At 35.3% G+C, this 13,087-nt stretch overlaps 1 protein-coding gene across 1 annotated transcript; it reads left to right on the top strand.

Annotated features, from left to right (window-relative positions):
* The first annotated feature begins 11,607 nt into the window (after positions 1 to 11,607).
* On the top strand, positions 11,608 to 12,574 carry LOC130469188 (ATP-dependent DNA helicase Q-like SIM). The gene is made up of 3 exons (XM_056838142.1): positions 11,608 to 12,018; positions 12,127 to 12,346; positions 12,438 to 12,574. The coding sequence occupies exons 1-3, from the start codon at positions 11,955 to 11,957 to the stop codon at positions 12,529 to 12,531; spliced, it is 378 nt and encodes a 125-aa protein (XP_056694120.1). The 5' UTR covers positions 11,608 to 11,954; the 3' UTR covers positions 12,532 to 12,574.
* The last annotated feature ends 513 nt before the right edge of the window (positions 12,575 to 13,087 follow it).

Here is a 13,087-nt window from a genome sequence, read left to right as displayed (position 1 = left end):
ACACTAGTCTATATATAAGGAACCTGTAACATGAAATTGAAGCAACTATAGTAAAATAAGAAATGTAACAGAGAATACAATGTATGAGTAATACCAGCATAGAAAGTCAAGTAACACCAGTCAATAACCTTCTTCATAATAGCTGTGCGTAAGAAAGTTGCACGCGCGTCACACAATAGACGTGCCGATGGTTTATTTACCTTGAAAAGATGCAGTGGTGGAACAAAAAAAATATTGTCAAACAAGTTTCAAATATAAGCAAGGAAAACCGAGGAATAACAAATGCTCAAGCAAAAAAAAACAATCAAAGAAAATTAAAGCCCACTTGGGAATAAGTGGCAACAAGAAGCTTTTATATGGGCCCGTTAACCAACTGAGTCTGTATGTTCTTCGGTACTCCTATTATACTTGTTAGTAATTAAACATAATTTAGTTAAGTCGACAAGAATACGAAACAGATTTAGAGTCAAATATAGTCTTATTTGGTTTTAATATCTTATTTCCAATTTTAATTAGAATTATAATTAGGAAACTGAATATATTTTGGTATGTAACCATCTCTAGAATTATTTCGTCTTGGGGAGCAAGTATAATTTTAGTAGATGTGGGTTTCTAGTTTAGCCTATAAAAGGGGTTTAGGCCTAGCTAGAAAATAAGAGGGAAAAATACATTGGTGAGAGGAATCATCAATTGAGGGGTTATTGTATTATTTTGCAGGAACTTAATAACACGATAATATTTGAGGGGAGAAAATCTAAATTTCCTCAAAAACACTTGTGTCTTTTATTATTGTTCTTGCCATTTGTTCTATGTTGTATTTGCAAGGTTTGTTCCCAATCGTTCGTGGCACGTGTTTGGTTATATCAAACTGGTATCAGAGTTGGGTTTTAGCCATGGATGATTCCGGGAACAAGTACAAGGTACTCCCTCCGTATTTTTTTAAGGGATACACTTGGCCGGGCACGGGTATTAAGAAGAATAATTAAATGAAATAAAATAATAAAGCAAGTGAGGTTGGATAGATATTTTAATAATTAAACATGTGGGGACCATGTCATTTTGGTGGGTGGAGGGTGTGGTGGGTTTATGAAATTATTTGTTTAATAGGATGGTGCATGGGTGATAGGGTAAATTAGATGTATTATTTAATTAGATGGTGGGGTTGATAAGTTACTAAAAATGGCAAGTGTATCTCTTAAATAAATACGGCCGGAAAAGGCAAGTGTATCCCTTAAATAAATACGGAGGGAGTATAACTTTTTAACCGGAAGACAAATTTCTCGTTGTGGCAAAGTACAATTAAGGATGTTCTTATACATCAAGGTCTTCGCAAGACTTTGGAGGATAAGAAACCTAATTCGGTGGACAATGACAAGTGGGAGGATATGCAACTACGGGCTACTAGTACGATCAGATTGACTCTTGCGTCGGAGATCAAGTACAACGTCTTAGTGGATAACAATCCAAAGGAGTTGTGGGACAAATTGATTAAGATGTATGCATCTAAGTCATTGGCCAACAAGTTGTTCTTGAAGAAGGACCTTTATTCACTCGAGATGGAGGAAGGCAACGCACTACAAGATCATCTAAATAAGTTTAATGGCTTGTTCACCCAATTGGCGAGTTTAGATGTGAAAATCGAGGAGGAGGACAAGGCGATTTTATTATTGACATCTCTCCTAAAAGGTATAACTCTGTGATAACTAGTTTACTCATTGTAGGGAAGACAACAATTGCTTTTGATGATACTGTGGTGGCGTTATTCGAGGCGGAGAGGTTCATGAAGCAAGAAAGATCGTCAATCCAAGGAGGAGCAGGATTAGTAGCGGAGGGTAGTAGCAACAAATGAAAAGGCAAGAAGAAGGCGAGCAATACAAACCCTAACATCAAGTGTTGGTACTGTGACCAGATAGGGCATATTCAATCGAATTGTCCTGGGTACAAGGAAGACTTGATGGCGTTGAGAAACGGTAGGGCTAGAGGTGCTGCAACTATTGCTATTGATGAGGATATGGCTCTCATAGTAGAGGAGAGTAAAGATCCAAAAGAGAGTTGGATTTTGGATTCAAGATGCTCACAACATATTTTTTGTAGGAAGGGGTGGTTTAGTTCTTATAAACAAAGTGATGGGTTGTGTGCTACCTTGCCTAACGGGGAAGAGGCTAAGGTTGAGGGTATATGTGAGGTTGAGATCAAGACACATGGTGGGAAGACTCAAGAAATACGAGAGGTAAGGTATATTTCGAGACTTGATCGCAATCTCATATCTTTTGGTCGTTTGGATGGCTTGGGTTATGCTATTCATATTGAGGGAGGTCGTTTGGAGGTCACCAAGGCTGGGAGTGTGATCTTGAGGGGACGACGAAATAAACAAAACCTCTTCATACTTGAAGGAGGTATTGGAAGACGGATTTTGGCTAAAGGGAAGGCAAGCTCCGAAAGTTGTTTGTTGGTTCGCGAAGAGACTAAGTTGAGTTTTAGGGAAGGTTTGTTAGGAATTATACATAAGTTAGTTAAGTCGACAAGAATATGAAACGGACTTGGAGTCAAATATAGTCTTGTTTGATTTAATATCTTAATTCCTAGTTTAATTAGAATTGTAATTAGGAAACTAGATATTTTAGTATATAACAATCTCTAGAATTATTTAGACTTGGGGAGCAAGTATAGTTCTAGTAGATGTGGGTTTCTAGTTTAGCCTATATAAGGGGGTTTAAGCCTAGCTAGAAAATAAGAGGGAAAATACATTGGTAAGAGGAATCATCAATTGAGAGGTTATTGTATTATTTTGCAAGAACTTAATAATAAGATAATATTTGAGGGGAGGAAATCTAAATTTCCTCACAAACACTTGTGTCTTTTATTATTGTTTTTGCTATTTGTTCTATATTGTATTTGTAATGTTTGTTCCTAATCTTTCGTGGACGCGTTTGGTTATAACAGTACTAAATATATGTAATAAATTTTAACCTATGTATATAATTTACGATATATCTCAGATTCAAATTCCCTTCTCTAATATTAATTTGGAATGTCTTTATAGCGAACAAACAGAAACTAGGAAACATATGTAACCCATACGGCTATAGTTACAATGATGAAAATGTTGTAGGAAAAGGGTGTTAAATGCGGCCTACCAACACAGTAGTCACGTTATGTAATGGCAAGGAACAAAAATTGGCAAAGAAGGATAGAGAGGTGAAATGTAAGAATGTATTTGATCCCTTTTGAGTTTTGAGCATATGTTAATGTAAATTCCACGTGGAATTGTTGTTTTATTTGGATCTAACAATGTTTTTTTATTGTTCTGATTGTCAGATATACTGACCGCGTGACTGCATGAGCCGGCCCATGACGGACGCACATACACTATTAGTAAAACGAAAATGATTGTGATGGACGAGTACGTATTAACTAATGCAGACATGTACTTGTATGAATTATGATGTAGATGTAGTATATGGATGTAGGGTCGTTTTTGCTATATTTTAGACCTTTCTTCAACTTATCTGCCAGTTGACTAGATGCTTTTTGTTGGCTTCTTTTACCAATTTGATTTCCCCCATTCCATACAGGATTAATAATGCGTCCATGATTTTATTTGGGATTAACAAAAACTAATCCATGATTCAATTAATGACAGTGTTTTTATCTATATATATCGATTAGGTGGGTCAATGATTAAGTAAGAAATTGATATAATATTAGTAATAAATTAGAAACGTTGCAAGTAATTCGAGACGGCCTTATAAGGATAGCGTTTCGAGTATTCCAGGACGGAGGGAGTATATAATTGTAAAATAACGTATTATAATGGAAAATTTGGTAATATTAATCCAACATTTGGCCTTAGCCTACCTATGACATACTCCCTCCGCATTTTAAAAAGAGAATACACTTTGACCGACACATAGTTTTAGGAGAATGAGTTGAATTTATTAAAATAATATGAAAGTCGGGTAATGGGTGAATTATTTATTTTAGTAAAAGAATGATGTGAGTAAGCGTAAAGACCACAAGAAAGAGAGAAATATTAATATAATTAGAAGTGGGGATCAAAACATGTTACTCCCTCCGTCCCCGAATACTTGAAACGCTTTCCTTATCGGGCCGTCCCTGATTACTTGAAACGCTTCTAAAAATAGAAACTTTACATAATATTTTATTATTTTCTCACCTTACCTAAGGGCCCACCAACAACCCCACTACCCCAAATAAACATTAAAAAATTCATGACCCCCACCACACTATCTATATTAAAAAAATACCTCGTAATTTAGAAGGTGGACCATTGTGCACATAGAGCATGGTGCACCTTAAGAACATTAGTATATAATTAAAAGAACATCTGGTTACGTAAAAAGAACATTGACATATATTTTTTTATACTTTTAATAAATTGTGATTTTTTATAACAAAAAAGTAAAACATTATATTGCATGTTCTTTTGTCGTAGTGTCACGTTCTTTTGTTTATGCACATGTGTTCTTTTGGTGCACATGGTGCACCATGCTCTATGTGCACCATGGTCCATAGTCCACGGATTGAAAATACCCCACTACTAACTACCTTTCAATTAAATAAGAAGTCAATTATAATGAATTAAACTCCGTGCCGGTCAAACGGTTTCAAGTATTCCGGGACGGAGGGAGTAAAAGAGTAAAGTGTATCTCTTTTTAAAATACATCTGTTTAAGAAAAGTGTATATCTTTTTAAAATACAGAGGGAGTATTTTTTAATAATCTCACTTTTACTACCCAACGAATTTTATTGGGCCCAACAGGTCATAAACCCGTTATAGACGGTAATATGTCCCTACGTGGTAGTGCACTCTTTTTTTTTCCCTCGATATATTCAGTCATTTTCATCAATTCATCACCATCTCTTTGACTTTTTCACCGATTACGGTCACTTAAGCTCAATAAAAGTCGATGGTTAGTAAATGTGAGATTATTAAAAAATTATGTCGTATGTGAGATTACTAAAAGAAAATCGGCCAAAGGTTGAATTAATATTACCAAATTTTCCTATAATATAATTGTAAAATTATTTTTTTCATTGTTCTTTTCTAAGCGATTTCCATATAAAATGATTTAAAATGTTGAAATTTCTAAAACATATCCCTTTTTAATATAATTCTCAAATCTACCCGTCCAGATTATCAATTGCCTTAAAATATACGAACTAATTTTTTTTCTCGGATTCATGTCATTCAATAATAAACCGCCAACTGAATTGACGATCTATGACAAAACCGTCAATTTAGAGCTCGTTCGATATCGTTTTTTGTTTCCAATTTTCTGTTTTTTATAAAACTAAAAACCAAAATATGAAAACCACAAAAAGTTGTTTCCAGTTTTTTGTTGTCAGTTTTCAAAATTAACATGATTACAATAGGTATGACTATTTTTTAGTTGATAAAACAATCTAAATCATATGACTTACAAAGCCAAAAAATCAAAAACTGAAAACTGACAGTGATACCGAACGGACCCTTTAACAAGCGGTTTCCTTGGTTTCTACATGGCAAGTGAATGGACTAATGTCCACGACATAATTTATAAACCGTCGATTAAAATGGCGGTTACCTTTATAAACCACCAATTAAAATGACAGTTTACCTATATTAAACGCCAATTCACAATTGGTTATTTTGTATTTACCAATAATTACATATATAAAAAAAATAACATCGATTAATTTCTTGTTGACGAGAACGGTGGATTGAAAATCATGTTAAAAAGGGGTATATTTTAAAAATCTCGACTTTTAATCATTTTCTACGCTCTTAAAAAAAATCATTAATAGGACTTTTGTATGGCGCTTAGTATACTTTATACTCAACTAGTTTAGGGTCCGTGCAAAGCATGACTTATTACTAAAGCAATTTATTATTTTATTAGTAACTAAAAGACTTGTGATATTAGGAACACATGATAGTAAAAAGGATATATGAAAAAGTATAAATTCAAAGTTGTGTAAAAAAAATATTCAAATGAACTAAATTTGCATATTACTATACAAAGTTAAAAATTATAGTCGTTTACTTGTATGTAGAACGATCTAACCAAACCCGAATGTGTCAAGACTAATTTTCGAAAAGACCCGAGCATAACCGAGTTAGTCAAATACAACCTATTTTGAATTGAGTAAAATCTTGATAAATAAACTTATATGTTAGTCTACTTATCATGTATATATTATTATTTTAATTAACATTCTTACTTACCAGTTATCATGTATTATATTATTAATAGTAGACTAACATTAGAAGTTCATTTATCAATATTTTTTATATTTCTTATCAGATTAAAAAGTTATAATAATACATAAATAAAATTATATCATAAAGGAAAAAATAATATTGATTTAGCTTTCCTCCAATAATATATTATGCAGTATACATCTATGGTAATTAAAATATATTTGTATCTTAGTTTCCCAAATAAACGTAATGTAATTTATTTATTTTAAAGTAAAAAAATAAAAAAAATTGACGGGAAAAAATCGCACCAGGAAATGACACATGTCATTCATGATGTCTCTTTTAGTATATAGTAATAGATATAGTAATAGATAGTTAATATCCAACAATTTGCCCCAACTATTTCCATCAACCATGAGTCCATGGTGCAAATTGTTTCATAAGTAACAAGAAATATGTACAGTTATTTCCTTTTTTTTTAGATTAGGTACTTATACTTATTTTGTTAACAAATCTATATGACTAAGCTATACCTATAAGCTATTTATAATCTGTATTATTATTAAAATTCTAAGGCAAGATATGTTACGATGGCATGTGTCGTCTTTTTTCAACATGATATTGCATCGCATATGCGAATACGTGACAATGTGCGAATTCATTTTAATTACATATGTATAAAGGTTGAGCGTTTAAGTCTAATACACTATTATTTATAAAAAAAGTTTTATGTTCATTAATCTAAAGTACAGTTATTATGCTGATTAAAATTATTGATTACTCAAAATAAGGATTCATTTTTTTTTACCATCTTCAATGCACACTTACATATTCATAAATATCATAAAATTTTGACATTATTAAAATATTCATCGAAAGGTATCAAACAAAGACCTGCCAAGATGATATTTGAAACAAATTTACCGCGGTAATAAAAGAAGATATATAGAAACAAAGAAAGAAAAGAGGGGATAAAAACAGAATTAAAGCAAGAAAATTTGGTAGTATTTTGATGCTCAAGTTTGACCAAATGGCAAAAACATAATGTAAAGGTGACACTGGGTTGGGTTGGATCGACACAGACACGAAGTCGTATGTCGTGGTCAGGGCTCGAGCCACAATTTTTTGGAAAAAACACGAAATGACACTGCACGGATACAATTGAGCACAATAAAACACGTTAAATTGAATGAAATTAGTCAAAGAGGATCGTTTATGAGTTGTCATTGTGAAATTTTAGATACGATACTGCTCGGTACGGAATAAGTGGAGGTTGTTTTTTCGCATATCAGATATGTGTGGAAACACACATATCAACTAAAAGATAAATAGCTAAAAGACAAAAAAGGAAGTACCATTCATGTAAAAAAAATTACCATTTTGTAAAAAAAAAGTACCATTGTGTAAAAAAAAAGTATCATTTTGTTTATAAAAGTACAATTTAATTTATTTTTTGTCCTTTTTCCTCTTTTGTCTTTTGTTCTGATATGTATTTGCCCATACATATCTGATATGCGCTTGTACTTCCTCGAACAAGTGGGCTTGATTTGAGCCAGACCCGTTCATGCCATGGCATGTAGGCCCGGCTCAAAACACGGCCCACGACCCTCTTTAACATGCAACCAAGTTCAAGAATCTATACGAATTTGTTAAAAGGCGTTTGTAAGAACGTATGTGCCACGTAGATCTCTCCTTATTATGCCACATCACCACTACAAGGTATCATGACATGTAATTGACAACCAAAAAGCATGTAGCAAGGATTGAACCCTAGACCTCTTGAATTAAAAGTTACCATTCTTACCATCTTAGCTAGCCACAATGATGTTATATCTTTCTATTTAAATAATAAATACAACCTTTTTAAAATGAATAATATTGAATTAAAGGAAAAAAACAAACAAAAGGGAATTAATTACTTAACTTATAAATGTACAATTCTTCTCTTCTCAAATTAAGCTTAAAAAATAAAAAGCTTAGGGTAATGGAGTGTAATTATGAGTGCGGAAGAGGAAAACATTGACAAGAGTATAATAATCAACTAATCATGAAGAAGAGAACTCGACTTTATTTTGATTTTCGGATATGGAAGGAAGTTTGTTGACACTGTTAGGTTATGATACATATGAATAAACATAAATCATGCGGAAAAACCATAATTCCAGGAAACATATTATTTACACATAATCATATAGCATAATTTAGATGCATACACTTTGTAGCGTGCCCTCCCTAGCTGCGCCCGAACCGAACAAGAACAAGTCTTTAGGACTCCAAGTGTCGTCCCTCTGTAGATAGTCCACAGCACGTCCGGATCCGCCTTAAGATTGACCAACTAGAATCGCCCTTAAGGTACTATAATTTTCGGGTATATAGGGCAATAATATGACTGAATTTTTGCTCTAAAAAATGTCACTTTGAATACTTGAAAACTCGTTATAAATTGTGAACCCAGGCCACATATTTATAGGGGTATGGAAAGAGAATTGGAATCCTACTAGGATACGAATTAATTAAATTAGAATCCTAGTAGAACTCTTATTTAATTAATTTATCTTTTAGGATTAGGAATTTAATCATTAAACGAATCCTATACGCTTTAGGTTTCGTATGTGAACACAAACACACACGCACGCACAGCAGCCCACGAGGGGCGCCATGCGCGCGCGCACAGCCCGAGCAACGCAGCCCAATTGCCACGGAGCCTACGACTGCCGCAGCCTAGGGCGCGCGCTGGGCCTGCCTTGCGGTGGGCCTGGCACAGCATTGGGCTGGCGTGTTGTGGCGCGCGTTTCCTTTGCTGGACGTGGGCTTGGCTTCGTGCTGGGCCTCCGTCTAGCAAGCTCGTCCGATGCTAATTCGTACGACGCGCTTCCGATTAATTTCCCGATTCCGGAATTCATTTCCGATACGAACAATATTTAACAATTCCGATTCCGGAATTAATTTCCGTTTCGAACAAATATTTAATATTTCCGTTTCCGGAATTATTTTCCGATTCCGATAATATTTCCGATTCAGACAATATTTCCGTTTCCGGCAATATTTCCGATTTCGACAATATTTCCATTTCCATTAATATTTTCCGATACGTAACATGTTTCCGTTTCCGGCAACATCTACGACTTGGATAATATTTATATTTCCGATACGATCCATATTTCCGTTTCCGGCAATATCATCGTTTCCGGAGTATTCATTTGCTTGCCTTTGACGATTTCAGCTCCCACTGGAACCAAGATCCGTCGATTCCGAATATCCATAGATGGAGTATTTAATGCCATTAAATACTTGATCCGTTTACGTACTATTTATGTGACCCTACGGGTTCAGTCAAGAGTAAGCTGTGGATTAATATCATTAATTCCACTTGAACTGAAGCGGCCTCTAGCTAGGCATTCAGCTCACTTGATCTCACTGAATTATTAACTTGTTAATTAATAATGAACCGCATTTATTAGACTTAACATTATATGCATACTTGAACCAAGGGCATTATTTCTTTCAGTCTCCCACTTGTCCTTAGGGACAAGTGTGCATTTCCTAATTCCTTTGTCGCTCGATGCTTGCTCTTGAACATAAGGTAAGAGTTGTCATCCTTATTATGTCCTGAGGTGTTTCTCGGTTTCAGAGTTCAACTGATCAAATAAACAGATAATCATAGCCTATTATTCATCCGAGCACGACCATGCATTTCACAGTTTCTAGCTCTCCGAGTGGCCTTGTACAACTTTTAAGCATCTCATCCCGATTTATGGGAGGACAATCCCAATCTTGCGATCTTGAGATTAGACTTCGTTTGATAGGTGATTACCTGAGCGTTGCCTTTATAGCCTCCTTTTACGGTGCGACGGTTGGTCAACGTCAAAGTAAGCAGCACTAGTGGAAAAACAATCATTTGCATCACCACATTTGCCTCGCACATTTAAACATGTGACGCAATTGACAGTTTTAAGCATTAAAATTAGTCATTTGCGTCGCAGAATTACTAATCTGCGACGCAGATGACTCTAAGATGATCTTAGATTCATTTGCATCGCAGATTAGTAATAATGCGACGCAAAATATTACCTCATTTGCGTCGCAGATTTACTAATCTGCGACGCAGATGACTCTAAGAGTCATCTGCGTCGCAGATTAGTAATTCTGCGACGCAAATGAGGTAAAAAAAATTCGGACGTGTCAATGGGTTTCTACCTCTCTCCTCAAACACACTCTCTCCTAATTCTACCTCTCTCCTCAAACACTCTCTCTCTCCTAAACTCCCTGCTTCTTCCTCTCTCCTCAAACCCGATCCAGTTTCTGCCTCTCTCTCCTCAACCTCTCCGCTCAAATTTTCCTCCGGCAAGGTTCTTGCAAAAAAATTCGGTTTGTAAATGAGGTAAGTCTTCCATCTCTTTCCTCCTTTCTTCAATTCTTTTAGGTTTTAGAACTTTCACTTTTGTTTAAGTTTTTGATTCTTCAATTCTTTATGATAGGTTTCGACAACGGAAGAGGGAGAATCGGGGTCGTAGAAGAGGTGGAGGAGGGTGTCGGAGGTGGAAGCGTCATTGAAACCGCCGGCGTCGCACCCTTGCTACTGTCGCAATCGAAGCATCTATTTTTAAATCCTTGGAAAGGGAAGCTTGACGGCGGAGGTTTCTGGAGAAACTAAATTGACGGCGGCGAGGTGGAGGAAGGAGGCGGGACTGTTAGTCGGAGGTGAGAATTTTGTAATGCTTCCATCTGTCTCCTTCATTCTTCATTTAGTTAGGGTTTTGAACTCCAGTTTATGTAATTTTGGATTTTCGATTGAATTCTATTGAGTTTGCTCATTTTACTTTTTGATTAATGTTCTTGATTCTGTTTTATTGTGATTGAACTTGACTTTGAGTGGAAATTGAACTGGATTAATGATGAATGGTTGACGATTGTGTCTCCATTTTCGTTCTTAAGACTAAATAGCTTGATTTATGTAAACATGGTGGAAGTTTGATTGGTGTTCCTGTTTCTGTGGAAAAATTGATTTTTCTAGGGGTTATTTTGAGCTGAGGTCCAACCTTATGAGATATGAGATACCAGACATCCAATTTATGTTATTTCTTTAATAATCGTCTGCCATGGCATGTATATCCTGATGATTGTAGTTGCTTAGTTGGAATGATTTGCTTGCTTTATATGGAAATTTCCATACAAGCACTTTGTCTTGCTGAATTGCAGTTTGTCTTGCTGCTTTATACTTCAGCACCCATGTAACTTGATGATCATTAGATTTTGACTTGCGTTTATGTAAAATTCCCAACAACATATATCAGATGATTGATTGTTTTTCAATTTAACTTGTGATTGTATTGATGGAGGTGGCAGTTCTCCTTGTTTGGATCATTGGCTAATGTGGGAGCAATGGTTGGTGCAATTGCTAGTGGTCAGATTCATTAACTAGCTAAGACAATATCATGAAACATATAGTCCATCCAGTTGAAAAAATTCAGTAAGATTTACCTTTGGATTTTTTTCTTTGTCTACCATGATTGCTAGGCAACCCTGCAGTAGAAGCAAGAACTTAATAGACACACATATGCCACATATATGACAGAAAAAACAACTAATTTAGTCTTTTGGAACCTTGAAGAAATCTTCGCTGACATCTTACAGTCTGAACTCAGCCCATAGAACAGTAGAGGATGTAGAACTTGGACCAGACTGGGACCAGAAAGCCAACAGCCTGCTGCGTAAACATTTTGGGTACTCCGGGTTGAAAAGTTTTCAAATGGAAGCTCTTGGTGCTTGGTTTTCTCAGCAAGACTGTCTTGTTCTTGCAGCAACATGGTCTGGTATTTATTTTCTGATTCTTATTCTCCCTTTTCTGTGCATTTCTTCTTGAATCCTTTGTACAATGTATATACTGTGTCAATGTTTTTGAGGCTTTAATGTTTCTACAGGGAAATCTCTGTGCTTTCAGCTACCTGCGCTTTTGACAAGGAAGGTCGTGGTCGTGATTTCTCCATTGATAAGCTTGATGCATGACCAGTGCTTAAAGCTATCAAAACATGGCATCTCTGCATGTTTCCTTGGATCAGGACAACCAGATAACACCGTTGAGAAGAAAGCAATGAACGGCATGTATTCCGTTGTATACGTTTGCCTCGAAACACTGCTTAGGTGAACACATTTGTACATCATCTGGTATTGCTTGTAGTTTGAATTGTTTCTAAATGCCCTGCTGTTGTCACTTGGGACTGTATGATGTCAGCTTTCACTGTCTGATGAGGTGTATAATGCATACTAATAAGTCCACTTCAGAGGCTTGCGGAGAACCGTGGAATAGCTTTATTTGCCATCGATGAAGTACATTGTGTTTCAAAATGGGGACATGACTTTAGACCTGATTACAGGTTTCACCCTTGCTCACCTTGGATGTCTTATGTTTGAAATGTTCAGTTGCTTATCCAATGATACATGTTTTTCACATTGCCATTTTGTGCATACAATAAATAACAGCTCGTGTGTTTGATTATTGTGAGGTCTAAGTTCAAATTTTAATGTTCTGTGGTTGATTCCCCAATTCTTGCTAGCGTTTATTACTTTTTCTGAAATGTTCCCATATAATTGAGGTTTAATTATTGTTTCCTTATATGAATATAATTGTTCTGAATGCAATTCAAACTGCAAATGGTAGCAAGACTAGCAGACTATTATACCTCCTGTTGAGAGTAGGTTTGGGGTTATGCAACTCTAATGTTTTTCTTTTCTTAATAAGGGTGAATATGTATTGCCTTTGTTGCTAAGAATGTGATTGTTCTGCTATTTTTGTTTGTTTTCTTTGGGCTGATTACATTATGAGCAATGTCGATATTTAGCTAGTTTATTGTAATATTTACTTAAACTTTTATGTTTAAAGTG

The sequence above is a fragment of the Spinacia oleracea genome, chromosome 3, assembly GCF_020520425.1.
Source record: "Spinacia oleracea cultivar Varoflay chromosome 3, BTI_SOV_V1, whole genome shotgun sequence".
Taxonomy (NCBI): Eukaryota; Viridiplantae; Streptophyta; class Magnoliopsida; order Caryophyllales; family Amaranthaceae; genus Spinacia; species Spinacia oleracea.
The sequence above is the reverse complement of the archived record's forward strand: the minus strand, read 5'-3'. Positions and strand labels throughout refer to the sequence as shown.

What these genes read in the sequence shown, in the direction of transcription:
- LOC130469188 (XM_056838142.1), top strand. Translation starts at nt 11,955, where the DNA reads ATGGAAGCTCTTGGTGCTTGGTTTTCTCAGCAAGACTGTCTTGTTCTT. An exon ending in TCTTGCAGCAACATGGTCTG is followed by an intron (nt 12,019 to 12,126) that starts GTATTTATTTTC and finishes ATGTTTCTACAG; the next exon opens with GGAAATCTCTGTGCTTTCAG. An exon ending in TGCCTCGAAACACTGCTTAG is followed by an intron (nt 12,347 to 12,437) that starts GTGAACACATTT and finishes GTATGATGTCAG; the next exon opens with CTTTCACTGTCTGATGAGGT.